Raw genomic sequence first — 15,508 nt, forward strand, 5'->3', positions numbered from 1 at the left:
AGGGCCGTACACCTTTTGGTGTTGCACTTTTTGTGATGCAAGGTGACAAAAATGGCTTTTTTTTCACGGTGTTTATCTGATAGGGTATATTATGTGATATATTTATAGAGCCAGTCATTATGGATGTGGTGATACCTAATGTGTGTTTTTTATTTTTTTTATTTATAAAAATCATGGGAAAGGGGCTTCTTTTTGACACTTTATTTTATATTATTAAAACTTTTTTTTAACTTTTTGTACTTTATTTATGTCCCACTGTGGGACTTCAACTTTTGGGGGTTTGATCCCCTCTGAAATGCATTACAATACATCTGTATTGTAATGCATTGCCTGTTAGTGTATTACACTGAGTAATACACTAACAGGTTGCCTAGAAGACCCAGCCTGGGGCTGGATCTCCTCAGTTTCCGTAGAAGTCAGGTCTGCATTCTCACCCATTGAGTCCCAGTCACTGCACAGCAAGTCACCTGCTGCTATGACGTACTATTACATCATGTATCAGGAAGGGGTTAAAGCAGCTTTGAGTGTTGATAGCAGGGAAACAGAGAAAATAAAAAAAAAGTGATCTGGACTCCAAATATGAAGCACTATTCATGTAGTACTGCAGATAATAGTCCAAGAACATGGTGTCAGATTCCCTTTAAAAAGATGATGCATGTGCTGGGATCCACTTCCAGTTCAGGGCCCACCAGGGGATTAATTTGGCTTCCCACTGGGTCAGTCTGACATTGCTGTCCATTTATGTAAGCACTGTAATGTTGATGATTTTTGTTCACTATTATGCATTGTATGTATGCTTCTTTTTGTACATCTCATTGAGACAAGTTTTCTTTTCTCAATAAAACAATTAAAAAAACTGAAAAACCTAAAGGTGTAGAAGAAAATAGAAAAAATTTGATATTCAAAAGTAAGTTTATTTTAATTAATTGATCAATAAACTAGATCAAAATAATGCAAAGTAATATTAGCAATTTCTATAGCAAGTAGCATTTAGAACAGATTTCGTAGTCAAAAGAAGCTAAAGCAAGAAAATATTTAAATATTGCTGTCTAGCATTCTATGATAAGTCTACAGGTGGATAAAAAACACTCAAGAGGTCATCACAGACATGTAATGCTATATAATATGATTCTAATTTCATTTGTGGGGTGCCTTGAATCTCTTCAGTTGCTGTACAGTTTTCCATCTTAAAATCCTTTGTGAAACATAGTTCAATTTGTCCAAGAGTTTGGAAGTCTTCACTCTAAAAGGACAATTACAGCTTTATTAATCAAGTTATTCAAGCAGAAGGGTTCTATAATTTGTGTTTTTTATGCATATATTGTATTGCTCTGCTCCTCTAGGGACATGGCGTTTCTAGTCTTATGGAGAATATAGGCCCATGATGCATAAGCCAACAGAGTGCTGTACTTTTCTATATATTCAGCTTAGAACACATTTTTGATTCATATTTCAATAACTCTAAGGCCCCTTTCACACGGGCGTTGCGGATTGGGGCCGGATGCGTTCAGGGTGCGTTCAGGGAAAATGGTGCGATTTTGACACTAAAACAAGTCAGTTTTCACTACGATTGCGTTCCATGTTTGCGTTTTTTCCGCGCGGGTGCAAAACATTGTAATGCGTTTTGCATGCGCATGAGAAAAATCGGCATGTTTGGTACCCAGACCCGAACTTCTTCACAGAAGTTCGGGTTTGGGTTAGGTGTTGTGTAGATTGTATTATTTTCCCTTATAACATGGTTATAAGGGAAAATAATAGCATTCTTAATACAGAATGCATAGTACAATAGGGCTGGAGAGGTTAAAAAAAAAATAATTAAATAAAAATATAACTCACCTTAATCCACTTGATCGCGCAGCCCGGCTTCTCTTCTGTCTTCTTTGAGGAATAGGACCTTTGATGATGTCACTGCGCTCATCACATGGTCCATCACACAATCTTTTACCATGGTGATGGTTCATGTGACGCACTATGTGATGAGCACAGTGACGTCATCAAAGGTCCTTTTCCTGTGCACAGCAAAGATGAAGATAGAAGAGAAGCCGGGCTGCGCGATCAAGTGGATTAAGGGGAGTTATATTATTTATTTATTTTTAACCCCTCCAGCCCTATTGTACTATGCATTCTGTATTAAGAATGTTATTATTTTCCCTTATAACCATGTTATAAGGGAAAATAATAATGATCGGGTCCCCATCCCGATCGTCTCCTAGCAACCGTGAGTGAAAATCGCACCGCATCCGCACTTGCTTGCGGATGCTTGCGATTTTCACGCAGCCCCATTCACTTCTATGGGGCCTGCATTGCGTGAAAAACGAAGAATATAGAACATGCTGCGATTTTCACGCAACACACAAGTGATGCGTGAAAATCACCGCTCGTGTGCACAGCCCCATAGAAATGAATGGGTCCGGATTCAGTGCGGGTGCAATGCGTTCACGTCACGCATTGCACCTGCGCGGAAAACTCGCTCGTGTGAAAGGGGCCTAAGGGCTCTTTCAGACAAGTGTGTCATGTGCAGAAGTCACGCTCCGTGTGTGAGCGCGATTCCCTGTTATGGACACAGCTGTGTGCCTCTGCATGACCTTACTTCTACAGAATTATACTGATGGCATTATGTCAGTATAATTCAGTAGATACAAGTCATGCAGAGACACACAGCATTATAAATCAGTATAATGCTGTGCGCTCCTGCAAAATGAGCAGTGTCCATAATGGGGAATGGGCAAGCTTCTGACATGGGTGTGGAGATGGTGAGTCTGCATGTGATTACTCTATTTGGGGGGTTGAGATATGGATGTCATTGGTGCATTGGGGGAGATAAGCTCTGATTGATTTTACTGGTGGGGGGTGATCAGTGTATGGAGCACCAGGATATGAGGAACCCCCACTTCCCCCATCACCTACAATGCACTTACCAACAGGGAGGGCAGCCCTGTGTTAGGTAAAATGACTAAGTGACGGTTGCTGTCCCCCACCACTGTCAGTAAGTGAATGGTTGGCATGTCCCCCATATATTGATCCGTTAGGAGCAATGACATGCTGCACACATCACTTGAAAACTTTTATGGACATCACTTTCAGAGAAATTTGACAGTTTGAAGAAGATTGCAGTCTTTGGGTCAACGTATTTGTGGGAGCAGATCTTCTCCCATATGAATTCTATCCTGTGCCTCTTAGAATGCAGACTTACTACAGACCACTCTGGGGCCTGTGTCCAACTGAAAGTAACCCTGTATAAACCACAGCTGGATCGTCTTTGTACGCCCTCCACCACTTTCGGGGAGCCATTCTCGATATAGACATCCTAGCAATATGACCCCATTGTCTGAGATGAGACAACCCTGGTAGCTGCACAATTCTGATAGTTGCACATATTTTACACTTAGTTTTCCAAGAATGGCCTATAGTTCACAGATGTAGCAAATGTCAATTGTACAAGCAGACCACTACTTCATTTGAGTACTAGCATGCTATATTATTAGTCCACTGTTCTAAAGAATTTAGTATCAGAACACCAGCATGACGTGATATTCAAATAGAGTAGCGCCACTGTTCGTACAGATAGCACATATGTAGGATAGGCCATCAATGTGCATTCCCATAAAATGCCTTTAGTTCTGAGTTAGGGCTCATGCACACAAACGTATTTTCTTTCAGTGTCCGTTCCGGGTTTTTTTGCTGCCCATATGCGGAACCATTCATTTCAATAGGTCCGCAAAAAAAATGAAAGTTGCTCTGTGTGCATTCCATTATCGTATGTCCGTATTTCCGTTAGGCAAAAAAATAGAACATGTCCTGTTCCGCAAAACACGGGATGCACACGGACGTCATCCGTATTTTTTGCGGATCTTTTTTTTTTTTGCGAACTGCAAAATACATACGGTCGTGTGCATGAGCCCTAACTGGGTATCAGTCAGTGCTGCATATAACAAAACTGGAGCACTTATCCATATAAAAAAAAAAAAAACTTTTAGTAGTAGTATATTTAGTGCAACAAAAATAGTACATGCATACATGTATTTAATTTAAAAGTAGGGGAAACTTAAAAAAAAAGTATTTGAACACCCTGCGATTTTGCAAGTTCTCCCACTTATAAATCATGGAGGGGTCTGAAATTCACATTGTAGGTGCATTCCCACTCTGAGAAACAGAATTTAATAAAAAAATTAAGGAAATCACATTGTATGATTTTTAAAGAATTTATTTGTCTTGCACTGCTGAACATAAGTATTTGAACACCTGAGAAAATCTGTGTTAATATTTGGTACAGAAGGCTTTGTTTGCAATTACAGAGGTCAAACGTTTCCTGTAGTTCTTGACCAGGTTTGCACACACTGCAACAGGGATTTTGGCCCACTCCGCTACACAGATCTCCTCTAGATCTGTCAGGTTTCGGGGCTGTCGCTGAGCAACACAGAGTTTCAGCTCCCTCCAAAGATGTTCTATTGGATTTAGGTCTGGAGACTGGCTATGTCACTCCAGAACCTTGATATGCTTCTTACGGAACCACTCCTTGGTTATGCTGGCTGTGTGCTTCGGGTCGTTGTCATGTTGAAGGACCCAGCCACAACCCATCTTCAATGCTCTGACTGAGGGAAGGAGGTTGTTGCTCAAAATCTCACATAAAATGGCCCAATTCATCCTCTTCTTAATACAATGCAGTCGTCCTGTCCCCTTCGCAGAAAAGCACCCCCAAAGCATGATATTACCACCACCATGCTTCACAGTAGGGATGGTGTTCTTGGGATGCAACTTATCCTTCTTTTTCCCCTAAACACGACGAGTGAAGTTTAGACCAAAATGTTCTACTTTGGTCACATCTGACCACATGACATTCTCCCATGCATAATATGCATCATCCAGAAGGTTATTGGCAAACTTCAGACAGGCCTGGACATGTGATGACTGTTGTGGAAAAATTTTTGTTCGCTGTATGGTCGCCATCTATCCAATGGAGATGCGCAGATTTGTTCGCATTGGTATCGCGCATAAACTTTCGCACGATGGTCTGGTCATCCCGACCTGTAGCTGATTTGTGCCCGGCCTGGTATTACTGCAGGATACCAGTGTAATTGCGCCGGCTGAGGCGGGAGGGATGGGGACCGTCGAACAAAGGTTTCTTCATCCACAAGGATAAGCGCGGCAACGGAAAGGGCGCGAATAAGTGAACATAAGTTTGCGCGATCATTCACATCTTCGCCAGCCAATCACTTCATACCATAACCTGTCTCCCCATTGATCATGATTGTAAGACCGCCTTCCAGCCAATCACTTCATACCATAACCTGTCTCCCCATTGGTCATGATTGTAAGACCGCCTTCCATCTTCTTTTGGAGGAATTGCGCACTCGTCGACGCAAACTACACCAAGGATTTTCCAATTGTACTTCTGGCAGTCGTTTTTGGTTGTGAGAACGAGATAAAGGAGCAAACGGCGATATCAGTTGGCGAGCACAGTTAGGTAGCTAACTGTGACATTGAGGACGGTGCAGCAATCCCTTTATCCATCCAGCTGTTGCTCAACTCCTGTAACCGGAACCCTAATGACCTTTGTGTCTCTCTAACTGGGCCCTATTACTACTTGTGTGGGCAGTCTACTTACAGAGTCATTCCCACGAATGCTAGAGGGTCATGCTCCTTAGTCAGGTTAGTCCCCACCTCCTACATTGCTGATGGTCACGAGGATCTGATGGTGCAAAGGAGGGTGAGTATGGGAAGAAGGACTAGGAGGGAGCTGTTCTCTGCAGGGGACCAAGCTTGGGCATGGTTTCCGGCATGGACCGGATGGGGTATAGAACTTATGAAGCGGCTGAAATAAAATTCTACCATAGTGGATGAGATGTTAAACGAGACAGTCGAAGCCATGAGAGAAGTCTCCTCCGAACAGCGACAATTAAAAACTCTTCTCCAGGAGAATATGGCTCTCTTTTAGCTGAAAAGGGGGGTTTCTGTGAATTCATAGGGGAGGACTGCTGCACCTTGGTGGAAGATACTGGTGACAAGGTTCAGGCCCATCTAGATAGAGTTAAGGCGTTACAAGGGCAAGGACGTGTGATTGCAGATGAAGGTTGGAACTAGTGATGAGCGGCAGGTGCCATATTCGATTTCGACGAAATTCGCGAATATTCGATAGAATATTTGTTTCATATTCGTCGAAATTGAATATTCGTCATTATTCTAGTTATCGCGATTATTATGCGATTTAAATAATCGTGTATTGCGATTTTAACTTAAGGCTACTTTCCTATTGGTTTGATATCCAGAATTAGCGAATATGACGAATGTATTCGTCATATTCCTCAAAATGAAGATAACGAAGTATTCTCCATCTTCGTTTTAGCTACCTATTCGTCAACTTTGCTAATTCTAGCAATCAAATAGGAAAGTTGACTATAGAGACAGTTAAGTTTAATTCGCTATGCGATTATATTACTTTGCTTTTAAAAAAAAAAAAATGAATAGTTAAACACTTGATTATTATAATGATTATATTTATCAAAAAAAAAAAAGCTAAGTAATATAATCGCATAGCGAATTAAACAGCTGTCTCTATAGTCAACCTTCCTATTTGATTGCTAGAATTAGCGAAGTTGACGAATAGGTAGCTAAAACGAAGATGTAGAATACTTTGTTATCTTCGTTTTGAGGAATATGACGAATACATTCGTCATATTCGCTAATTCTACCAAGCCAACCATAGTAAACCAGGTCCAAGTTGAAATAGCAATTCGATTAATTCAAGTTATAATAATCGAATTGCGATTTCAACTTAGCACTGCTATATTCCATATTCGGCGAATATGGAATATAGCAGTGCTAAGTTGAAATCGCAATTCGATTATTATAACTTGAATTAATCGAATTGCTAAAATAATCGCATAGCGAATTAAACTTAGCTGTCTCTATAGTCAACTTTCCTATTTGATTGCTAGAATTAGCGAAGTTGGCGAATATGGAGCTAAAACGAAGATGGAGAATACTTCGTTATCTTCGTTTTGAGGAATATGACGAATACATTCGTCATATTCGCTAATTCTACCAAGCCAACCATAGTAAACCAGGTCCAAGTTGAAATAGCAATTCGATTAATTCAAGTTATAATAATCGAATTGCGATTTCAACTTAGCACTGCTATATTCCATATTAGGCTAGAATTAACGAATATGAAATATAGCAGTGCTAAGTTGAAATCGAAATTCGATTATCTTAACTTGAATTAATCGAATTGCGATTTCAACGTAATTCTCAAATCCGACAGTACATTCTAGTATGGAGACGTTCCCATGGTGATGGGGACACTCCATGAGCACGGAAGTAGTCAGAAGCGGCAACGGGCACTGACTGGAGCAGCCAGGAATCATAAGGACGGGTAAGAACTACTTTTGGGAAGTGGGAAAGAAAAAAATATAACAATAAAAATAAAAAAAAAGAATATTCGAAATATCGAATTTATAGCACTATATATTCAAAATATTCGCGAATTATCGAAGTGGCGATATTCACCAAAAAAATTCGATATTCGAATATTCGCGCTCAACACTAGTTGGAACCCCTTTAAAGGTCTGGGGGGCTTTAGTGATATGTTGTTTTCTATAGGATCGTGGCTTAAGGAAATAGGAGTGTATGTCCTGTTACTGCTGTGCTTTCTATTTCTTTTCTATGTGGCGGTGAGAATGACCTGCTGTCACGGCCATGCCCATGACCGTGACTCCTTTACCGCATGCGGTTGCCTGCGGTTTTGTATGGGCGTTCAACCACGGGTGAGGGCCGCTTGTCTGTGGCCTCACTTGTGGTTGCCGCGGGCAACCAGTGTTTTTAGCAGCAGAGCAGCCTGAGCGTCGCTAGGTAGCTTGCTGCCCTGGCATGCGGTCACACCTAGCAACCTTTTGTTAGGTGTGTGAGTTATGTGCACGTTTGTATGCACTTTTGTATGTCTGTGTGCACTCTGTTTTGTGTGTGGTGTGCACTGACATCTTCCCTTCACTGTGGTTGCCCGTGGCAACGTTTGGTTGTATGTGTACATGTGGTGGCAGTGTCCCGGCCTTCGGGCTGACTCCCAGGACACGCTTGCCACCCATGTCGTTGCCTGCGGCAACAGCCACAGTGTGTTTGTAGTTTTGACACTTCCCCTTTTAGTTATGTTTTCCCTTCTGTGGTATTGGAAGGGTTAACTCCCTTTCTGTGTGTCTGAGTCACGGGGTGTGTCTGACTGTTGGGTGTGGCCTCTTGGCCCTATAAAGCCTCAGTTGTAGGCAGTAGCCAGAGAGGGTGTTTCAGCCATGCTGGCTGTAGACATCCTCCTGGTTACTTACCAACTGCCAGTGGGGGCCAACCTTCTGGTCATAAGCTTATATATGTCCTTTGGTGTCTGAAGATGTGTTTGCTTTATGTTGTTTTTTGCACCTGTGGTCCAGGGTTCCCGTGTGTTGTATGTTTGTGTGCTGAGTCCTGCTGTTTGTGGGCAGTACACCCACATGGGTTCCAGGCTTGGTTGTCTGTGGCAGGTCAGTGTGATGTTTGTGGCAAGTACCTGCCACTGCCACAGGTTGCACTTGTTCCCCTTGCTTGCAGCTTGGCCAGTGAGACTCCTGTTCCTCCGGATCCAGAAGGAACAGGATGTCTTACTCTGACTCCTAGCCTAGGGACCGGCGGAGGGCGAGTAGGGATCCGAGGTTCCTGCGCATGGGTCCTCCTACCTTCAAGGTCGGCCCATGCAGGTAGGAGTTAGGGTCAGGTTAGGGACGCTGTTAGGAGGTGACCTGCTCCCTAATCCTGTTCGTCCTGGTCAAGCAGCGACCATCATCCTCCGGCACACGGCTGAGGGTTTCCCCCATCTTCAGCCGTGACACCTGCTGCTTGATGAATCGAGTCGTGAGGAGCCGTTCAGAGGACCACGTTATGATCGCAGAGAACCATCGCCCGGAGCAACCGGATTCTTACTCCAGGAGGACCAACCCAAGAAGACCACCACATTTTAAGGAACCGTCATGGAGAATCACCCTTCCTTTTGAAGGCCTTTCTTTATTAGAGACTTTTCACTGTCACCACCCTTGCCGGACGTCGCGGTCAAGCAACCAAAGAGGCCCAAGAATGATAGGCCAGGTTCTTCTTGTTAGTTCATCCCTTTAGAGGTCTGGTTTGAGTGATTGTAGTGTTAGGGAGCCGCTGAAATGACGACATATGGCGAAAAAGTGGGGAACTGTTGTGGAAAAATTTTTGTTTGCCATATGGTCGCCATCTATCCTATGGAGATGCGCAGATTCGTTCGCGTTCGTATCGCGCAGAAACTTTCGCACGATGGTCTGGTCGCCCCAACCTGTAGCTGATTTGTGCCCGGCCTGGTATTACTGCAGGATACCAGTGTCATGGCACCGGCTGAGGCGGGAGGGATGGGGAACGTAAAGGGCGCAAATAAGTGTGCGAACCCGTGAACATAAGTTCGTGCGATCATTCACATCTTCGCCAGCCAATCACTTCATACCATAACCTGTCTCCCCATTGGTCATGATTGTAAGACCGCCATCCAGCCAATCACTTCTTACCATAACCTGTCTCCCCATTGGTCATGATTGTAAGACCACCTTCCATCTTCTAGTATAAATAAACCTCGCCTAGCTGTTGGAAGCAGGCACACTATTGGATCCTACTTGAGAACGTCTCTATGATGTTATTTTGGAGGAATTGTGCACACATCGACGCACACTACACCAAGGATTTCCCGATTGTAATTCTCGCGGTCGTTTTCGGTTGTGAGAACGAGACAAAGGAGCAAACAGCGATATCATGACTTGAGCAGGGGAACCTTCCGTGCAATGCATGATTTGAAACCATGACTGCCTAGTGTTCTACCGACAGTGACCTTTGAAACTGTGATCCCAGCTCTCTTCATGTCATTGACCAGCTCCTCCCTTATAGTTCTGGGCTGATTCCTCACCTTTCTTATCATCAGTGATACCCCACGAGGTGAGATCTTGCATGGAGCCCCAGTCCGAGGGAGACTGACAGTCATCTTTAACCTTTTCCATTTTCTAACAATTGCTCCAACAGTTGATCTATTTTCACCAAGCTGCTTGGCAATTGCCCCGTCCACAATTTTGTCTCTGGTGTCTTTTGACAGCTCTTTGGTCTTGACCATGGTAGTAGTTGGTGTCTGACTGACTGTGGGGTGGACAGGCGTCTTTAAAGAGCTCAGACAGGTGCTACTAAGTTAGATTAATGAGTGTAGTAGAGGTGGACTTTTTAAAAGGCACAGTAACAGGTCTTTGAGAGCCAGAATTCTTGTTGTTTCTCAGGTGTTCAAATACTTATGTTCAGCAGTGCAAGACAAATAAATTCTTTAAAAATCATACAATGTGATTTCCTAAATTTTTTCTTTTATTCTGTCTCTCAGAGTGGGAATGCACCTACAATGTGAATTTCAGACCCCTCCATGATTTCTAAGTAGGAGAACTTGCAAAATCGCAGAGTGTTCAAATACTTCTGTTCCCCACTGTAAATCTGAAAATACTGCCACAATTATTTATACCAAAATGATAAATCCATTACCGGGTGTGGAGGAAGACACTGAATTTTTGGTACAATGCCATATGTATTCAAAATTGCATCTTTGATCTCTTTTACCTAAAAATAAAAATATATTTTTTTTTTATACATTTTAGATTTTTTTTTTCTTTTCTGTGCTGTTGTCTTAGGGCTCATGCACACAAATGTTTTTTTTTTTTCTGTGTCCATTCCATTTTTTTTTTTTTGTGGCCCTTCAATGGGTGTGCAAACAAACAGAAAGGACTTTGTGTGCATTCCTTTTCCGTATGTCAGTATGGCCGTTCCACAAAAAAGAAAGAACATGTCCTATTCTTGTCCATTTTGTGGACAAGTATAGGCAGTCTTACAATAGATCCCCCCCCCAAAAAAAAAAGGATGCAATATGGAAGTCATACAGACATTGTCCATATTTTTTGCAGACCGCAAAATACTTACGTTCGTGTGCATGAGCCCTTAGTTGTACATATTAGAAATGCATTACTCTTAATCGAAATCTATGGCAGACGTAAATTTAAGTCTTTCTTTGATCCAAGAAACTGGCGTGAACATAATAAATGTTGCGGGCCTGTGGCACTGCCTGCTCCCTGCCCATGGCACTCCCCCTTTTCTCGCCACATCTGAAAAGTGGTGTGGAGGTGGAAATGTCACACATTTTGTTCTTACTATTAGTAAATGTTCCCCAAAATGTGCAGGACAGGTAATAATGCTGGACATTTACATGAGCTGAACTCTGACACATCTTTGCTCAGTTCGAAGAAGTAATAGTAAAAAATGTCTGTGATGGTGCTGTCAAGGTATCCCAATCTAAGGATATATTTTGTAATCTAAACATAAAACAAAAATAGGCGTGATAAAATAGCTAGGTCACTAGATGTAAAATGCGGACTACACATTTCATAGCCTTACCGACTCCTTCCTCAGGTCCAAATTACTGCATGCTGTTTGAACACAATCTTTTGTACATACGGCACACATTGGTGGCAAAACACATAGCAGGGGCAAAGGTAAATCTGGTCAACATACCAAATTTGCATTTAAATCATTCACAATATGTGTATAATACATGAACCCAATTGTAAAGACGAGGCTGATCGCTAATTATAATACACTATTCTGTAGGCACTTTGATGTTACACCCACTAGTATTATTTAAATTGTCCCTGCTACAGATACTCCCAGCAGCAGTGCATTCACAGTTTTACTGGCAGTTACATTGTGTGTGAGTGCTCTCTTTGCTGTTAAACACATGCAAACACTCGAACAATGTACTAACTTCAATGTAACGCTTATTCCTTAGTAAGTACTGGGAAATAATCAGTTATTTTCAAGCCTAGGCACCTTTATAACGGCTACTTGTAGCCAGTTTATAGATACCTAGAAGGATACTGAGTGTCTTAAAGGGATTCTGTCACCTGCTTTTACCATTTTAAGCTGTCACCATCGCTATGTTGACTAGAGTACCTTATTTCCAGCAGTCTTCTTTTTACTTTATTTCGTTTTGTAGTTTTGATATAAAAGCGCTTTTTCTGTTATGCTAATTAGGGTCCAAGGTGCGCAGAGGGGCGTTTTTTTCACTCTCCGGAGCCCAGTGATCCTTAAATAACCTCCCACAGCCCCGGCAAACGGTTCCGCCCCCTCCCCACGTCATAGTCTACCTTATAGAAATGCCCCGTCCTTCTTCCTGTCTGCGGCCAGAAAACTCGCGCAGGCGCAGTACTGCCAGCGGCCTGCGCGATCATCAACGTCCTGAGGGCAACAGCGCTCAGGTCACATCACTGGGCTCGGCGCATGCCCAGTGAGACTTTTGAGGCTGTTGCCCTCAGGAGGTTGATGATTGCGCAGGCACAGGCCGCTGGCAGTACTGCGCCTGCGCGAGTTTTCTGGCTGCAGACAGGAAGAAGGACGGGGCATTTCTATAAGGTAGACTATGACGTGGGGAGGGGGCGGAACAGTTTGCCGGGGATGTGGGAGGTTATTTGAGGATCAGGAGGCGTTCTTGGGCACTGCAGGGGGGCGTCACTGGGCTCCGGAGAGTGAAAAAAACGCCCCTCTGGGCACCTTGGACCCTAATTAGCATAACAGAAAAAGCACTTTTATATCAAAACTACAAAACGAAATAAAGTAAAAAGAAGACTGCTGGAAATAAGGTACTTTAGTCAACATAGCGATGGTGCCAGCTTAAAATGGTAAAAGCAGGTGACAGAATCCCTTTAAACAGAATCTGTCACCCTGATTTTGGACCATTATCTACAGTAATACATGCGTAGTACTGCAGATAAGGAGTCCAGATCACTATTTTTTATCTTCCTACTGCCCCCCCATTCCCCTGATGTCAGCATTCAAAGCTGTATTGAAATACATTGTCAGGACAGCTGTGCATGCGCTCATGAGTCCTTTCTAGCGATGAGTGAACTTTTCAAAAATTTGATTCGGACGCTTCGCTGAATTTTCCAAAAAGATTTAATTCAATCTGAATTCATTTGTGACGAATTACATTAAAAACAGCTATTTCCAGCCTGCAGAGAGCCTGTATATTGGTATAGAACTCTGTGCATTGCAGAAACATGCATAGGTAGTCCACTGTGGTAATGAAATTACTTTGCGTCTGTATGACCTGCAGTTGACAGGCGTCACTGTTAGAATCGCTTCATACCTCAATTATTTAGTCAGTTACGGGGCTAAAACTGACCAAATAACTCAGGTGTGAACTGAGTCTTACAGATCAATGTTAGCGTCTGGTATAAAGAATCGTGCACTGGCCCAAGATTCTACTATAGCGTGAAGAAGCACACTCCTTTTACACCATTGTCAGCTGATTCCACATAGATTTCTACAGAACCTGTCCTGTTACATGCTGAAAGAAGTAGTGCCCCCATGACCGAGTGGACAGTAGTAAGTTTGTGTTGACACAAAGTCAACATCGTGGTCAGTAACAGAGTGGTGAGGGTGGCAAACGCATGAGGAGTAAACATAGTGGTCAGTCACGGAGTGGTGAGGGTGGCAAACACATAAGGAGTTAACACAGTGGCCAGGTCACTTGTCACGTTCGGGTGTAGGGGAGAAACACCACACAGAACATAGGAGGGAATGGGGTGAGGGAATAAGGCCTGGAAACTAGGGAAAGGAGATGGACACCTCCTAGTAAAACCCTAATCAAAGTCCTGACTAACTACCAGTATGAACAGACCCCAGAGGTAGGTGAGTTCATACACAGGAATACCTAGTGTCCTAACTCACCCTATAGGACCCTGATACTAATGTCAGGACTGAGACAACCTGTTCCTCTAAAAGGAAGGACAAAAAGGAGTCTCCCTCAGGCCTTAATACAAATGACAGGTAAATGCAACACACAAAATAACCCAAACAAAATACAAAAGGGAAAGAAAACACAACTTCAAATGGCTATGGCAGCACCAGGAACTCAGCCGAGATCCACACACCAGCTATCCACAACTCTAACAGAAGCTATAAACCACATAGCATAGTGGGAGAGACAATAATAAATAGAGAAGGTTAAATGACCATAGTAGCCACACCTGGGGAAAGAAGGTGTGGCAAGCACCAGAAACAACAAAGACATTATTTGATCCAAACGGAAAACATGTCAGATCAAACCACCTGTTGCCAGTCTCACCGATCTCCTGCCAGTCATAGAGTGGTGAGGGTGGCAAATGCATGAGGAGTCAACACAGTGGTAAGTCACAAAGTGGTGAGGGTGGCAAACACATGAGGAGACACAGTGGCCCAGTTACAGAATGGTGAGGGTAGCAAAAAAACATGAGGGTACAACATAGTGGCCCAGATAAAGTATGGGGATGGGGGGTGGCAACCATATGAGGAGTCAAGACAGTGGACCAGTTACATTATGGGGAGGGTGGAAAACGCATGAGGAGTCAACACAGTGGCCCAGTCACAGGGTGGGGGGGGGGAACAATAGGGGTGGAAGTAACAGCACTAGATAGTGGGTGGTAGGAGAACATGGCAGCAGAGGCAGCACGTGTGTGGCATCAGGCAGTGGCAGCATCAGAATAGTGGGTGAAGCCGGTGGCCAGAAGAAATGGGTTTTCATAAAGCTTTTGTGTGGCACACAGAATGATGTAGTCTGATGCATCAGGCACTGGCGTGTGGAAATCCTGGCAGATCCTCGGCTGATTCATCTTCACAAAAGGTCAGTCTCTCCAAATTTTGGGTGGAAAGGCGAGTTATCCTTGGGGTAACTATGCCCCCAGCCGCACTAAACATCCGCTCTGATGACAGAATACTGGCCAGGCAGGAAAGCTTGTCCAGGGAAAACTTGGCCAGTTGCGGAAACAAATCAAGTTTGGATGCCCAGTAGTCCAGGGTATCTTGGATTTCGGATAGCAGGGTAAAGTCTAGGTATGCCACCACCTACTGGTTCAGGTTCTGCTCCATGTCTTGCTGATGGTGGGTGGTTTCTTCAGTAGGCAGTGAAGAAAACTGATCATTAGAGACTCCAGACTTAAGTTTCTGCTGATGGAACTGGTGCTGCTCCTGCTCCCACAACCCCCTCCAGTAGCCATGGTAGTGGAACGTTAGCGCAGAGGGCCCCCTGATCAGACCTTCGTGAGGATGGGTGATGGAGCACATAGGCAGCGGACAACTGACTACATAGCAGGTGGAAAAAAAGGCCCCCATTTTGGAGCAGTAGCAAGGGTCTAACATGGTAGAGAGCTAGTAGTCATCCCTCTGCCGAATGGTGATAATACGGCTGTCACTACACAAGCAACTCAGCATGCATCTGGCCATTTGCGTAAGGGACTGGGAAGGCCTCCCTGCCATCTCCACTGCATACTACCATGGTGTGTCAGGGTCATCTGACTGGTCTTCCTCATCGCCCAATACTTCCACCTGCTCCTGTCACTTGTGCAGAGAAAATACCCATTTCTGTATACATGGCTTGTGCGTGAATGTCCTCCTCCTCCAGTTCAGCCCCCAGAGGGCT

General features: G+C 43.6%; 1 protein-coding gene across 1 annotated transcript in view; it reads right to left on the reverse strand.

The window, feature by feature from the left end:
• Nucleotides 1-899: 899 nt before the first annotated feature.
• The window catches only part of RNASET2 (ribonuclease T2), a 243,246-nt gene continuing 228,637 nt past the window's right edge, over nt 900-15,508 (reverse strand). The window contains exons 9-10 of the mRNA XM_040429441.1: nt 10,549-10,623; nt 900-1,243 (exon numbers count right to left, since the gene is read on the reverse strand). Coding sequence (XP_040285375.1) covers nt 1,058-1,243; nt 10,549-10,623 — 261 coding nt within the window. The 3' untranslated portion in view covers nt 900-1,057. The remainder of the gene's footprint in view (nt 1,244-10,548; nt 10,624-15,508) is intronic.

The sequence above is a fragment of the Bufo bufo genome, chromosome 4 (genome assembly GCF_905171765.1).
Source record: "Bufo bufo chromosome 4, aBufBuf1.1, whole genome shotgun sequence".
NCBI lineage: Eukaryota > Metazoa > Chordata > Amphibia > Anura > Bufonidae > Bufo > Bufo bufo.